The sequence below is a fragment of the Hemiscyllium ocellatum genome, chromosome 3, assembly GCF_020745735.1.
Source record: "Hemiscyllium ocellatum isolate sHemOce1 chromosome 3, sHemOce1.pat.X.cur, whole genome shotgun sequence".
NCBI lineage: Eukaryota > Metazoa > Chordata > Chondrichthyes > Orectolobiformes > Hemiscylliidae > Hemiscyllium > Hemiscyllium ocellatum.
This window is the reverse complement of record NC_083403.1, coordinates 111683773-111700169: the sequence shown is the minus strand read 5'-3', so window position 1 is coordinate 111700169 and position 16397 is coordinate 111683773. Positions and strand designations below refer to the sequence as shown.

General features: G+C 37.6%; 1 protein-coding gene across 1 annotated transcript in view; it reads right to left on the bottom strand.

The window, feature by feature from the left end:
- Positions 1–15268, bottom strand: part of LOC132834275 (chorion-specific transcription factor GCMa-like) — a 45471-nt gene extending 30203 nt beyond the window's left edge. The window contains exons 1-3 of the mRNA XM_060852990.1: positions 14965–15268; positions 14129–14321; positions 11317–11569 (exon numbers count right to left, since the gene is read on the bottom strand). Coding sequence (XP_060708973.1) covers positions 11317–11569; positions 14129–14227 — 352 coding nt within the window. The 5' untranslated portion in view covers positions 14228–14321; positions 14965–15268. The remainder of the gene's footprint in view (positions 1–11316; positions 11570–14128; positions 14322–14964) is intronic.
- Positions 15269–16397: the final 1129 nt, after the last annotated feature.

The window sequence follows — 16397 nt, the reverse complement described above, 5'->3', positions numbered from 1 at the left end:
AGTGCCACACTCCCAACTCATGCCACATGCATCAACACCCTGTCACTATTTAAGCTTGGGCTGATTAGTTAGAAATGTACACAAGTGCCAGACAATGACCTAGGAATCCAGCAATGAATCAGTCAACTGGCTTCGTAGAGAGATTCTGCCATCTCCAAGGTGTCTGATGGTATACTCTACATTTGCCTGCATAAGTCCAGGCTGAAAAGTACAGGAAAAAGCAGCCCGTTGCCCATTAGTACATGATGGCTATAATGAACACCATCTCCAATTTGCCAAGGCTTTGTCAAAAGCACTTTTCAAACCCAAGATGTCTACCTGACTGGAATAAACTTGACTCCAATTTTGTGGGAACATGACAGCTCCATGTTACACAATACTCTGTTTGGAAAAGTATTATCAATCCTTCTTCATGGATGAGCCAACATCCTGTAACTTTACCTTTGGGTCGCATGGAGGTATCTACATCACATGGGCTGGAACAGTTTATAAATGTTCGTGAGGGCAATTATGGATGAGCAATAAATATTGGCATTGCTATCAATTCTCACATCACATGGATGAACAAAACTGTTCCAGTTAATGTAAACAATACTCAGTAAATATCAACACTTAATAATTATAAAAAGGGCACAGGAGAGAGGGCCAGCTAAATTGGCAAGTTCAGCCATGTCTCACCAAGTGGCGAGAATAACATTTGACCAATCTGAACATTCAATAAAGAATAAACAAAAAGCAAGTTTTTGTTTCTTCCACCAGTACAAAGAAAACATGAAGAAAGTAATCCTAACACCTCGGTAAAGCCATTAATAAATGCCAATCATGATACCTGCAAGTCCATTTAGCTTTCTGACTAAGCTATTCTAAACAAATAACAATGACAAACCAATGCATTGTGAAATATTGACAAGTAAACCTCATATTTGAAAAGATATCTGTGCCATCTTTGTACCCTCAAATTGTCTTATGTCAATGGAAGCAGAGTTGGGCAGGAATGTTGTGGCCATGATCCAGGTTTGACGAGGAGAATCATGTGTAGCCTCCAGTAGCTGTAGCATTGTCAGGTTTCACAAAGGAAAATTTCTGCACTGTGGAATCACAGTCTCCTGTGGATTTTAAATTTTAATTGTAATCGTATGCAAAATAGGAAAAAGCAAGGGTGGCAAGCACCCCTCAGCCTCTGACGCTCCAGGAAAAACAACCCCAAGTTTCACAACATCTTTCCAATAAGAAGGAGACCAGAATTTCACACTATATTCCAACAGTGGTCTAATCAATTATCTGTACACCCGTAACAAGACCTCCCAATTCCTGCATTCAATACTCTGACCAATAAAGGAAAGCATTCCAAACGCCGTCATTGCTATCCTAACTACCTGCAACTCCACTTCCACTTTCAAGGAGCTATGAACCTGCACTCCAAGGTCTCTTTGTTCAGCAATACTCCCTAGGACCTTACCATTAAATGTATAAGTCCTGCTAAGATTTGCTTTCCCAAAATGCAGCACCTCACATTTATCTGAATTAAACTCCATCTGACACTTCTCAGCCCATTGGCCCATCTGATCCAGATCCTGTTGTAATCTGAGGTAACCTTCTTTGCTTTCCACTACACCTCCAATTTTGGTGTCATCTGCAAACTCACTAACTTCACCTCTTATGCTCACATCCAAATCATTTATGTAATGATAAAAAGTAGCGAACCCAGCACTGATCCTTGTGACACTTCACTGGCCACATGCCTCCAGTCTGAAAAGCAAGCCTCCACCACCACCATCTGTCTTCTACATTTGAACCAGTTCTGTATCCAAATGGCTAGTTCTCCCTGTATTCCATGACACAAAGCCATGTTGACTATCTCTAATCAGTCCTTGCCTTTCCAAATACATGTACATCCTGTCCCTCAGGATTCCCTCCAACACCTTGTCCGCCATCGACATCAGGCTCACTGGTCTATAGTTCCCTGGCTTGTACTTACCACCCTTCTTAAACAGTGGCACCACATTAACCAACCTCCAGTTTTCTGGCACCTTATCTGTGACTATCGATGATACAAATATCTCAGCAAGAGGCCCAGCAATCACTTTCCTAGCTTCCCACAGAGTTCTAGGGTATACCTGATCAGGTCCTAGGGATTTATCCACCTTTATCCAGAACTTCCTCCTCTGTAATATGGACATTTTTCAAGGTGTCACCATCTATTTCCCTACATTCTCTATCTTCCATGTTCTTTTCCACAGTAAATACTGATACAAAATCCTCATTTAGTATCTCCCCCATTTTCTGTGGCTCCACACAAAGGCTACCTTGCTGATCTTTGAGAGGCCCTATTCTCTCCCTAGTTACCCTTTTGTCCTTAATGTATTTGTAAAAACCTTTTGGATTCTTCTTAATTCTATTCGCTGAAGCTATCTCATGTCCCCTTTTTGCCCTCCTGATTTCCGTCTTAAATATACTCCTACTGCCATTATACTCTTCTAGCCTGTCTATACCTGATATATACTTCCTTCTTTTTCTTAACCAAACCCTCAACTTCTTTAGTCATCCAGCATTCCCTATACCTACTAGCCTTTCCTTTCACCCTGAAAGGATATACTTTCTCTGGATTCGCGTTATTTCATTTCTGAAGGCATCACATTTTCCAGCCATCCCTTTACCTGAAAATATCTGCCCCCAATCAGGTTTTGAAAGTTTTTGCCTAATACCATCAAAATTGGCCTTTCTCCAAATTTGGAACTTCAACTTTTAGATCTGGTCTATCTTTTTCCATCACTATTTAAAATCTAATAGAATTATGGTCGCTGTCCCCAAAGTGCTCCCCCACTGACATCTCAGTCACTTGCCCTGCCTTATTTCCCAACAGTAGGTCAAGTTTTGCACCTTCTCTAGTAGGTACATCTGTATACTGATAAAGTAGAAAACATTGAAAGTACCCTTTGGGTCTTATGGACAGCACCTGTGGAGAGACCAATTTCATCAGAACTAAGAAATGTTAGAAATGCAGTAGATTGTGATTAAGGCGAAGGGCTGAAGGTGGAAAGAAGGTGGGATAGTTTGGAAGAGAGGAGAGGTCACATGATGGAAGGTTTCATGGTGTAAGGCCAAAGGGACAAGGAACAAAATAAAGAATTTGTCTTGAGGTATCAATAACAGGATCCTGAGTACTGTTTTTGGAAAGTAGAGTAATGAGAGAGAAATTAGACAGAAACAAACTATCAAAGAGAAACAAAACTAGATAGCATCAGGGCTTCTGATCTAAAATTGTTTAACTTAATGCTGAGGCCAGCAGGTTCTAAAGTGCATAGTCAAAAGATGAGGTGCTGTTAGGTTAGACTTCATTTCATCACAGCAAAAATCCAAGGGCAGAGCAGGAGCAAGATGAAGAATTAAAGTCTCAATCAATTTCAAGTTTGGGGTCTTGCTTGAAGATTGAAAACAACGTGTTCTGCTTTAGTTTCAAGTTCAAAGTCGGTGCAACTTTCATTCATTAATTACTTGATCTGTACATTTTTAGTTTGGTGTCAAATGTAGGATACGCGAAAATAAATTGAAGCACACTTTTCTTTCTTTCAAAATAATTATTCAAGCTGGCATTAATTGCATGTGTAAATATACAGATATTCCTTCATTGGGTCATTTAAAAGAACTATATTTTAAACATCTTAAATGTCTTTTTTTGATTTTACAACGTCACTTGGCTCATGGAGTATAAAGGATTATGTTTATTTCCTTCTCTCACATTCTGACAGCTATTATAAATCTGAAAAAAACAACTGGACAATTTCACCTGTCAGTTTGGAAAGTTTGGAATTAAAATTCAAGTAGTTTTCTGATTTTTTAAAAATGGGATTATATACCAATAACATGAAATCACACAACACATTGAAAATCATCTGCTACCTATAAAATCATTCCAATTTTATGAACAATAGAAAATGGATGTCAATTTTTATCTGTCTCTTATTACAATGTTAGAAAATAAAAATAACTATTCACAATATACAGTTAAGTGCAGTTTTCTTCTGAAATGAAATCTGACTGATGCATGAAAATTCCTAATTTTTTAATAAATAGAAAAGAAAAATAATTCTAATGTTGAACTTGTTAAACCAAGACATCACTGCTGTGTGTAAAAAGTAAGGTCTGCAGATGCTGGAGATCAGAGCTGAAAATGTGTTGCTGGTTAAAGCACAGCAGGTTATCTGCTGTGTGAACAGTTTCAGCAACCACCACTAAAATATTCACCCCAGAATTGACAGTAGCTGAAAATGTTTAATTCCCATTGTTCAATCATTTTCAATGTCCATGTGCAACAATTAACCAAAACCTACAGGTTTTAGGAAAATTATCCATAACTTTACTTTTAATATAAAGAAGATGGTATTAAGTTGGATCTGATTTTAATCCATTCAAAAGCAATCTGCTTTTACAGAGTCAACATCATGTCCATTCTGTACATAACCCTTAGTATACCAGTTGAGTTACTTCATCAGGCTGTTTTATAAGACATTTTGCACTAGCGAGTGCCTGATCATGTTTTAATCCTGCATGGTTTTATTGCTAATAAAGTTGGGAAATGTTGTTGTGCATCATTTTGACTACATTCAGCACATAGATAAGGAAAGCAAATTTCAGATGGAGGTCAGGCTCAGCAATTGAATTAGATTTATTTTTTTCCCACTTGAATAACAATAACATTGGTGCTAACCAATTATGAAATGGTTTCACTGATTGTCAATCCAACCATTCCCATTGGTCACTTCATTTTTACCTTTGGAGAGTGTATTTCTGTTTCTGTATATGTTTAAAGTAAAAATTGGAAGCCAGAAAAATCTGAAACAGGGTGGAAACAATCTTATTTTCATATATTATGGAATTTAATGTTAGTGAAAGTAAAATGATAATAAAGGTGGGTTACAAGCTACATGAAGCTGTTTCAGTGTCTGCTTTTGGCAAGATAACCATCACTTTTATTTGAATTTTTATTTTATTCACCCGTGGGATGTGAGTGTCGCTGTCCAGTCAGGATTTATTGCCCATTCCTAGTTGCCCTTAAGGAGGGGCAGCATTCTTGAACTGCTGCGGTGCACATCTGTAGGTTGGCCCACAATGCCCTGAGGAAGGATTTTGACCCAGAGACAGTGAAGGAATGGTGACATATTTCCAAGTCAGGATGGGGTGTTCCCACGTATCTGCTGCCCTTGTCCTTTTAGATGGAAGCGGTCCTGGGTGGTATGGTAATTTAGTTATCGAAATAACAATTTACCTTCCTTCATTATAAGTAACAAGTTATTTCTGTAACATATGATTTGGTTAAAACAAGCCTTTCTTTTATTAATCTGCCTTCCTGTGATAAAATGCTGAGACAGTGAATTTAATCTTTGTTGGATGCAAACTTAGATAAAGTAATTGGCTAAGGCTCAGTATTATGCAAAATCTCTGATAAAATGTGTCAAATATTTTAAGGCTATTAAATTAATTTGATTTAGTATTAATATATGTTGTTATTACAATCATTAATTTCAGTGGTTCATAAACCATCACGTGTTAATTTAAAAATATTGCTTAAACAGTTCAAGCATAGACTGTAATTCCATGTTTATAAGTTTTTAATACTTATGAAGAGATTATTCCTTATGTTTAAATGATGTACCAAACAGAGATGTACATTGCAAGGGCAAATGCAGTTATACTTATTAATTAATGGCTGTTCAACAATGTTGAGCAAAATTCCTCAGTTTAATATTTTACCTGACAAGTGCCAGGACCTCCCACAATTTAAGCTGTGATTATGATGATACTCAAAACAGACTGATTTATTGGATGACGCATGTTGCATTATTGTCTATTGGATGCACTTTACAATATTATTGTTTTGTTCCTCTTCATTGACATCTACGCAACTTTTCTTTTGTGTCCAGAATTTTATTCAAAATACTTATAGATAATGTTATTTCAGACAGTATGAATGTGAAAAAGAAAAGGCAGATGCACAGCAATAATTATTTCTAGCTTCAGAAACCTCCAACAGATGATCCATCCATACATCTCCTTACTCTATTCACTCGGCTGATGTGTAACTATGAACTACCTCAACATATCTGAGGAATAAAACCATCTTTGAAGTTAGATAGTAATCTGAGATCTCATTTATTTGTTCAGGCTGACATTAAATATCTGAGTTACTGTTACTGAGTGTGTTACTGTTCAAAGTGTTGGAAGTCATTCTAATGTTCTTGCCAGAATATCTTTAATAACAAATATAACCAGTATTTGTGTCAGCTTAGTTCCATTGGTAGTGAACTCACAAGTTGAGTCAATAGGTTATGGTTTTTGTGTTTTATCTCCTCTTTAAGGATTAAGCACATGATCTAGATTAACATTGTCTAATGAGATCCACAAAATGGCATTGCAAAGTCCTAATCTACCTATTCTCACGGGTTGAGCTGGATTGCAAAATCTCTTGTTATTTCATTGAAGAACAGAAAATCTCCTGGAGTGCTGGCTAGCAGTTCCCTTCATTTGACGCTGTCAAAAAGAGATTAACTAATTTCTCAATTTGTGAGGTCTTCCTAGTCACAAATTGGCTGCCACATTTTCCCTTTTAAGGGTATACCAATTCACTGAATTTATGTCATATTTCTTGGATTTTGCTAGCGTATCACAGTTGCCCTAAGAAGTCACTATACTCTCAAAGTAATTGTCTACGAGAGATCTTTTGGCAATGTGATAACTCATCATATAAATGCAAGGGTTTTTTAAAAAATATTTTCAGCATTTGAGAAGGCTGAATCAAATATGACTTCCCACAACACCTGGAAGAGAAAGACCTCCAGCCATACTCCAAATATCTGGAATACCTGGAGTACAAGAAGATGCTTTCTTTTATTTCTGACGTCTGTGGGTTGCAAGAAGCAATCATTTGCACTCATGGACCCATTTGGGGTCAACTCTTACAATGCAGTGGCTAAAGCAAAAACCTTTAACTGGTAGCAGGTAAAAGATCAAATTCATGTCCAAATTGCTAGGTTTACAAACTTGATGCAAGTATAGCAGATGATAACATAATATTTATCAATTATTGTTAACAGGAGACAATGGCACAGTATGAATATTACTGCATCAGTAATCCAAAGGTCCAGGCTAAAGGTCTGAGAACACAGGTTTAATTTGACTGATGGAATTTAAATTCAATTCATAAAATCTGGTACTAAAAACTAATTTTTCTAATGGTGAACATGAAACTAACACCCATTGAATATCCATCTGCTTCACTAATGCCTTTTTAAGGAAGGAAATCTGCATTCCTGGCTCAGTCTGGCCTACACGTGATTCCAGATCCACAGTAATGTGGTTAACTCACTCTCCCTCTGAAGTAGCCCTACCAAACCATTCAGTTCAAGAACATAAGGAATGAGCAACTACACTCACATCCCATTAAAGAATAAAGAAAAAAAAACAAATTAATCAAAAATAATTAATGTGGTGGTTGTGAAGTTATTTCTTCTTTCTGGTCTTTAGAAATTTTAGTTTGAGATTAAATTTGAAATCTGTGATTCTGAGAAACTCATTAGCTCATCTACTAGCTCAGAAAGGAAACTCCAGAGTAGTTTTTCCACTGAATTTGTTTATTCCTCTAGTACTTATTTGAATTTAATGGAGGAAAGGGCCCTGGAAATTTGCACCATTAAAGTTTTGCTCATCTAGTCATAGAATCACAGATTCAAAGAAGGGAATGACATGGATGGAGCCCACTTAGCTCATTGTCATTTGAAAATGTTTGCATAGATTCGATCTAATTCATACCATAGCACCACATTTCCCTGCTATTTCTCCTCCTGGAAATATTTAGAAAAGTTCTCCTGAAAAGCTACCATTGGATCTATACTCATTACCTCACAAAGCAGTGAAAACTAAATTCCAACCAACTATTATGTAAAACTTCTTACTTGCATCACTATTGATTCTTTTGTTAAACACAACAAGTGCCCTCTCCTTACTTGATCTAAATTCTGTATGATTTTGAGTACATCTGTCAAACTTCCTCTTTGGTGTCTCAGCTCTAAGAATTGTAATCCAAGCTTCCACAGTCTCTCCGTGTATCTGCAATCCCTACTATCAGGGACTATTTGAATACATTTCTTCAGTGAGGCCATCCATTTTCTTACATTTCTTATAATGCATATCTTGTTGTGGAAAATATAGCCACAATGGTTTGTCTATTTCCTTTTTGTTTCTTTTAAAATGGACACACTGTAAATTTTCTAGATCTGAAACAAAGTATATAGGTGGTGTATTAATTTAGTTACTTAAAGCAATAATAGAGACTCCAGTCATCCGGCAACTACCAAATACATTAATGGTTGTGAACTCCTCAGCTTCTTTACAATCTCTTTTTCAACATATATATATCCTATTTCAAGTCTAATTAGAAAATCTAAATGGAAATTGCTAGACATTCTTGGATGTAACAGAATTTGTACTTGCAAATGAATTGTGTAATTAACATGCCATCAAATGTATAGATTCCAGGTAATATCTTCCATTTTAAAATAAATATTTGAAGTGACTTATTATTTAATAAATCATACTCTCTGCTTACTGTTATTACAGCTTGAATCATATATTTCATGAACACTCAGAAACATAGATGATTAGGGCACATGACAAAGCTATTGACCTATTTGGTTTGTCACAGCTTTTTGCTAAAGCAATTCAAAGCCACCACTACTGCTCTGAGGTCATGGGTACAGATTCAATTGTGGCTTTCCAAGGGAACTTTCCTAAAAAAGAATTCAAGAAGGGAGAAATTGTAGGGAAATGGATGCTGCCTGCCCTGTTCTTTTCACACTGTCTCGGTGTCTACTCTACAAAAACCTTTCATAACTTTATAGACCTGTGTTAAGTCACACTACAGCTTTCTCTTTTCAAAAGAAAAGTGGCACAACATGTTCACCCTTTCCGGAAAAATATAACCTAGCCTCACTGTTCTGGTATATTTGATCCATTTTGTGTGTGTCCTTGTAAGTTCCTCTTATTCATTTAAAATTATCAAATATTCCAAACGTTCTCCAGTATCAAATTTATTTAGTTACCCAAACAGAGCAATGATAATGGAGAATTCCATTTTGAGTGTGTTGGAGTACTTTGTGAACAGCAGAAATAATGAGTTTCATAAAAGTTTTCCTTTATTCTGTTTGACAACAACCATAAAAATTAAACCTGACAAAGGAGCAGAGCTCTGAAAGTTTATACTTCCAAATAAATCTGTTGGACTATAATCTAAAAAAATCACAAAGGAAGACAAAACAATTTAAAATAAATGAAATAACCACAGAATTGATGGAAATTTAATAAGATGCTACTATCTTTTCTCTACTTCAAATATTTATTCAAAATGCACAATAATGTCCCTATCAATCACTTCTATAGCAAATACTTGAATTAATCATTAAATTTTCTTTTGGCCACCTCACCTTCAAAAGAAATAATCTCAGGTTACTGCTTACAACTGTGGGAGAATTATTTTGCATTCCTATTCATTGTTATGAACTCTCTGAAAATGTCTATTTTGAACATGGTGCTAAACTACATTCAGTCAAACAAAATTCCAAAAATTCTGTATTGACAAACGAATAAAATAACAATATCCCCACACCACCATCACCTGGAAAAATCACTGCGACAAACTCTCAATGGCTTTAGAGCTAGTTCGAGAATGGGGCATATAAAAATAAACGTAATATATGCTAACTATGCCCTTCTCAATGCTTTTGTACAAATTTATCTTTACTTCTGTACTCCATCCAAATTTTACAAAATTCAAACTAATTTGATCTTTCAGTATAGCTTTATCTATTTGCAGTTGCATAAGAAACAATACATTTATATAAACTTGTCTTATGTGGTCACAAAATTCATACATGAATTGCCACTGAGCAAATGCTGAAATAATCGCAGATTTCTGCACTTGCTTTACCTGAACTATGATTCGCATAATCAGTTCTTCTTCACTGTCCACATGTCTGCCCCCAAATTCCCACTTACTCTAAGGATTTACTCTGATTAATTTAATCGAAACACAGGTATAGATGGGGTAAGAAAGGAAATTAGAACAGATATGTAATGAAGTTGGAAAAGGAGATAATTTGACATACATGTAACAACAGGGGAAGACATAATTATAGGTTTCCAGTGATGAAATCCCAATGTGAGTATTTAATTTATTGTTACAGCAGCTTATTGAAGTATAAACATAATAGCCCTGGATTAAAATCTGATCTCCATCATGGGAATCTAGATGTTCATGCGTTGGAGGGTTGCATCTCATCAATGTCACCATAACAGGAGACTGCATTGGAACTCTTCGGACCACTATTATTTCTAATAGCTCAGAGTTAATCAGACCTCAACTCAGTTTAACACAAACATATCAAAACTATTTTAGACATTTCCCAATGCTTTAATAAGCTAGCTACTGAACTGATTAATACAAACTTTTTTACATAGAAGTACATAGAGGACAGTGCACAGAAATAGGACATGTAAGTCAACTGATTCATATCGATATTTATACACAACTCAAGTCTCTTCCCATCCTTCCTCATCTAATACTATCAGCATGGCCTCTTAATTCCCTTTTCCCTCATATCATTAAAAGTATCTGAACTATTTACCACTGAACCATTCCCTGTGGTGGAGAATTCCAGATTCTCACAATGTTATAGATAAAACACTTTCTAAGTAATTCCTTTTTTAACTTCTTGATGACAGTCTTACATTTTGATGGGCTCTGGGTTTTCACTGGCCCACAAGTCAAAGCTCTTTCTCAGTTTTGCTTAATGACACAAAGTGTTAACTGTTTCTCTCTACAGCTGCTGCCTGACGTTCTTTTAATACTGTCTCTGTGTCTATTATAAAAGTTTATTTAGAACTTTATAGACCTGTATTAAGTCACACTTTAGCCTTCTCTCTTCAAGAGAAAAGTGACCCAGCTTATTCACCCTTTCCTGATAAGTATAACCAAGCCTCACTGTTCTGGTGTATTTGATCCTTTTTTGTGTGTCTCTGTAGATTCCTCTTAGTATAAAAATTCTTCTTAAATGATCAAATATTCTGAAAATCCTCCTGTGTTAGATGTATCTAGTTGCCCAAATAGAACAGTGAAAGTGGAGAATTTCATTTTGAGTACAGGAATAATGAGTTTCGTAAGTTTTCTTTTATTCTGTCACAAAAGTGAAAAAGGAAGAGAAAACAATTTAAAATAAGTGAAGTAACCATAGAAATGATAAAGAAAATTGATAAGGTGCTACTCACTTTGTTGCTTCTGCCGTGCCTTATCACATATGGCAGGTCTCTGATATATCTTTTTCCCATCAGGCAGGGAGCAATCATTGCTGCAGACCACTACTCCTAGACAGGATTTCTTCAGTATGTGGCAGTTGTGGTTGTTCGTATTCCTCATGGCCCATCCACTCTGATGTCTTTGTGCATTTTTATCATCTGAACTATAAATAAATTTAACATAGGAATCCGTCCATTCCTGGAAATGATCCAGTTGATGCACATCCTTTAAAGAGAAGTTAAACAACGAATAAAACTTAGTTTGTTTTACAAAAATATAGACATATGCATTTAATCACAATCTGCAGTGAAAATGAATATGTCAGAAATGACTCTAATGGCATAACCATGCCTCTCGTTTGACAAATTCATTCAAAAATTAAATTTGATGCCTTTTAAAAGATAATTTTGGTGAAGAGCAGTTATCATGAAAGTTATCAACTTATATAGCTGCACCAAAACATTATAATTTGTACAAAGTTAAAAATCACACAACACCGGGTTATAGTCCAACAGGTTTAATTGGAAGCATACTAGCTTTTGGAGTGACGCTCCTTCATCAGGTGATAGTGGAAAGCTGGATCATAACACAGAATTTATAGCAAAGATTTGCAGTGTGATGTAATTGAAAGTATACATTGAAAAATTGATTGTCTGTTAAGCCTTTCATCTGTTAGAATACGGTGATACTTTCACTTCTTTCATGTGTAAATCACAAAACTTTTTAAAAAGTTTTTACATAAATTCATGTATGTAAAACTCTGTTATCTTACTTTTTAGATTAGAATCAATCTAAACATTAGGCCATAGAGAACACAAGGGGCTAACACCTTCAACATATTGTCTAGCTATCACCATTGTAAACAGCAACTGGAGAATGCAACTTTGTTAAAAAAAAGGTTTTGTGATTTACACATGAAAGAAGTGAAACTATCACTGTATTCTAACAGATGAAAGGCTTAACAGACAATCAATTTTTCAATGTATAATTTCAGTTACATCACACTGCAAATTTTTGCTATAAATTCTGTGTTAGGATCGAGCCCTCCATTATCACCTGACGAAGGAGCGTCGCTCTGAAAGCTAGTGTGCTTCCAATTTAACCTGTTGGACTATAACCTGGTGTTGTGTGATTTTTAACTTTGTACACCCCAGTCCAACACCGGCATCTCCGAATCATTATAATTTGTGGCAGCAAAGATCGTTGCCTCACGAATAATACTCTTGACCGAAATCTTAGATTGTAAATCAGAGAGCAGTCAATAAATCGTTTAATATAATTAAAAAGCAATTTGGTTAACAATCCAAAACTGTAATGCAATAAATGGACACTTTCATATTTTCAGGTGTTGGGATTGTATTTAATATGCTTTAACAGGAAATCACCCGGCCATTTTTGTCTGTACTGACTCTGGTGTTATTTGAAAAAGAAATTATTAAATTCATATCGTTTCTTTTTTCAACAGATGCAGACATAACTGATCAACATCTTTTGTGGTTACTTTTAACAGTCCGTATTAAAGCACAATGTGCAGTAATCAATGGGAAACACTTCAACAAGTAGAGTGTCTGATACAGAGCAGCTGAATTAATTTATATAAGGCTAAACAATGCTAACGCATTCCAGATTAACAAAGGACAAACTTGCATTCATATAGCAGCTGAGACATCCATCAAAACTGCTTCAAGGTAGTTCCCCACCGCTCGAATTAAGCTAACAATTAGCATTCAGCCCAGCTTTCCTAGGAAGCATGCTCGGAAACATGTAGCTAGTTAGTTCCCAGTAAGATAAAGCCAGGCTTGTATTAAGATTACTATAATAGCAATCACTTGTCTGTTTAAGTTGGGAGGGGGTCAGGGACCTAATACAAGTTCTGCATTTGCCGTTTGCTCTGAAGGTCATTTTTGTGCTGTCACTTTTGTCAAGAAATAAATCGAAATATTCTTCAGGCGAACTTCTCACATCATGTACAAACGATTGTAAGAAACATAACCCAGGTTTCACAACTTAAAGTAAGGAAAGGATGGGAGAATGTGCTTTGGAATGGACAGAATATTTTGGTCTAGAATGGTAACACTTCAGTGAGTAATGCTTAAGGTCGGTACGCGCCTTTCGAGTGATTCTCGGTTTTTGTTTTAATGAATCTATTCGGATTTGTTGTGGCACACCTCAGGGGAAAGTGAGCTTTGAACACAAACCTCCTAACCTGGGGGTTGGGACACAACCACTGCTCTACAAGACCCTTCTGGCGACTCGATACTTGCCCCTTGCACACTCCGAATTGTACTTAGATCTTCTAAGTGCGAGAGGTTCTGGAAATGGTTCCGTTCAATGCAATGAAATTAATAAAGGGACATGGAGAATCTGAAGTTAAAACAGCAAATGCTGGAAATACTCAACAGGTCAGGTCGCAACTGTAAAGAGAAATATCAGAACGTTGAGTTTAGCCAGACGGGAAAGTGATCTGAAGAAGGGTCACTGAATCCGAAAAGTTAACTCCGCTTTATCTCCACCGACCTGCTGAGATCTCCAGCAATTTCTGTTTTTATGTCTGAAAGTCTTGAGCTGGGGCTATCACTTCTCATTGAAGTGGTGAGTAAATGGTTTCATGTCTAGAATTTAAATCAATTCCACTTGGTACGCCCTGTAATGTAGTGATCCTTATTGTACATGTTTCAGAACGGAGGGAGCACGTTAAGGTTACAGGTAACATTCTGATGTAAAGTGGCTGGTATTGTGGGGAATATCCTGGTCCAGTAGCAGTCCCGAGTAAGACCCGCTCACCTGGGGCAGTTTGGGGTCGTTGATGTCCCAGGATATGGGCGATTCCAATGCAGAGATGTACTCGGAGTCCGGGAAACAACGCTCCCCGCTTTTCAACATCCTCTTGGCTGGTGCAAACTCGAAAGAAAAGCCTCCTGCTAACCTCTTTCGAGAATCCCCAAACCGGTTTAGCAGAGAGGTTTGAATTCCCCTTCTGAAAAGCAGATCGAAAATAAGTGTCAATTCCGCAAGGCTGACAAGACTTGTTCCACGGAATCGTTTATGTTACAGATGGGAACAGAGCGTACAATTCAGACAATTAGTTTATCTGCGCAGAGGAAAACAAATCAACATAATAGACTAAACCGTTTCTCCCTCCCTTGTAGCATCCTCCAAACAGATGTGTCAACCCATCACTAAAAATGCAGGTGAGGTGCAAGAGGAATACCAGGCTGAGGGATTGTGTAGAACTGAAGGAGGCACAATATTAAGCACAGCTCAATTTAATTTCATTCCCAAATGGACAGAAATCACAAATTTTTTATCTGCCTGCGTGCCAGTGACTTAATCTCACCTCCGAAAGAGAAAGTTAAATCACTAACGAATTACACACACAACTAGAAAATTACTGAGTGACAACCAACGGCAAACGAAAGCCATACGAAATTTAGTCAGGTACGTTTAAAGTGATCACCACCTCAGCCAAAAAAGATTAATAAAAGTTTGAAAGATGAGGGTAACACGATCTGAACAATTACTCAATGAATTGGCTGTGAAAAATAACATCAATTCCACAATAACAAGTGAAAATACCCAAGCTGTGACACTCAGTCAGAAGAAGAGTCGTTTCGCTTTACCTGACTGCAGCCGGCTTTGAGGAAGCAACTGCTCAGTCCGCCAGCTGAATGACTGAGACTCCGAGCGAAAGGGAGCAGCAGTCTGGTGAGTCACCTACTGCAAGAAGAGGAGCCGCAATTTTCCTCGGAACAGCAACTCTATGGTATGTCATGCAAATATGCTCAGCACTCTGTCCAATGAGCAACTCACAAGGGACCGACTTGAGGTTTGGCGCAAAGAGGGCTCAACTTTGGAACTCCCTGGAGCTGTTCAGGGAGAGGTGGGCACCGCAGGGAGTGGAGTGCTTTATTTCCCCCTCCAATTCTATTTTGATTTAATCCCTGCCCTCCCCTTCACTTTTTTGAACACGCAGCATTGCCCTTTGAGGAGAAGGGCGTTGCTTGTCACTGGCCACTCCAGTGTTTTCTTTAACCCTGGTGGTGGAAGTTGAACAAAGATTTGTACGCCTGTTGTCTTTCACTGTGTCTCACACCTACACACAACATGGGTGCTGGGGAAAATATAAACACTACCGCAGTTAGGCGATAATGTGGGTGTAAGGGGATAAAAGAGAAAATAAAAAACATTAATAGTCCTGTTTGGCTGATGGGGGATTGGAACCACCTTGGTCAGTATGGACTACTTGTCAAAAAGTGTGGCGCTGGAAATGCACAGAAGGTCAGGCAGCATGCAGGGAGCAGGATGTTGCCTGATCTGCTGTGCTTTTCCAGAGCCACACTTTTCCACTCTGATCTCCAGCATCTGCAGTCCTTACTTTCTCCAAGGATGACCTGTCCCTGGGCAGGCTGCTGGACCTTCACCTGCTTAAAGTGCAGCAACCCTCCAGTGTAGATCACTCCTGTACTTGCTATGTCCTGCTCATAGGGGACAATACCTTAATATGCTTAAAGGTACGCTTGTGTTCCTCATTTGCTTCAGTGATCAGACTGTATTAGCCTAAAAGTACAGTTTCAAACAACAACCTCCATTTGGATAGCACCTTCACATAGGAACTGAGGGCAGGAGTGGGCAATTCAGCCTTCCAAGCCTTATCCACCATTCAGTATGATCATGGCTTATCCTCTACCTCAATGCCATATTTCTGTATTCTCCCATAATCCTTGAGGCCTTTAAGATCTGAAAATGTATCCACCTCTTTCTTGAATATATTCAGCCACATGGCCTCCACAACCTTCTGTAGTAAAGCATTCCACAATAATTTCACAGGATAGATAAACCAAGAGAAGGTTTTGAAGAAGCATCTTAAAAAGAACAGAAGTGGCTGGTGAGGCAAATCATTTCAGGAAGGGCATTCCAGAGCCACAGCTGTCAGTAGTGGGGAGAAGGAATTGGTCTGCGCAGTAGCCATAGATGGAGGAATGCAGAATGCCCGGGGAGTTGTCAGACAGAAGGAACTTACAGGGATTGGAAGGATTTGGACTGCTCTGTCTGT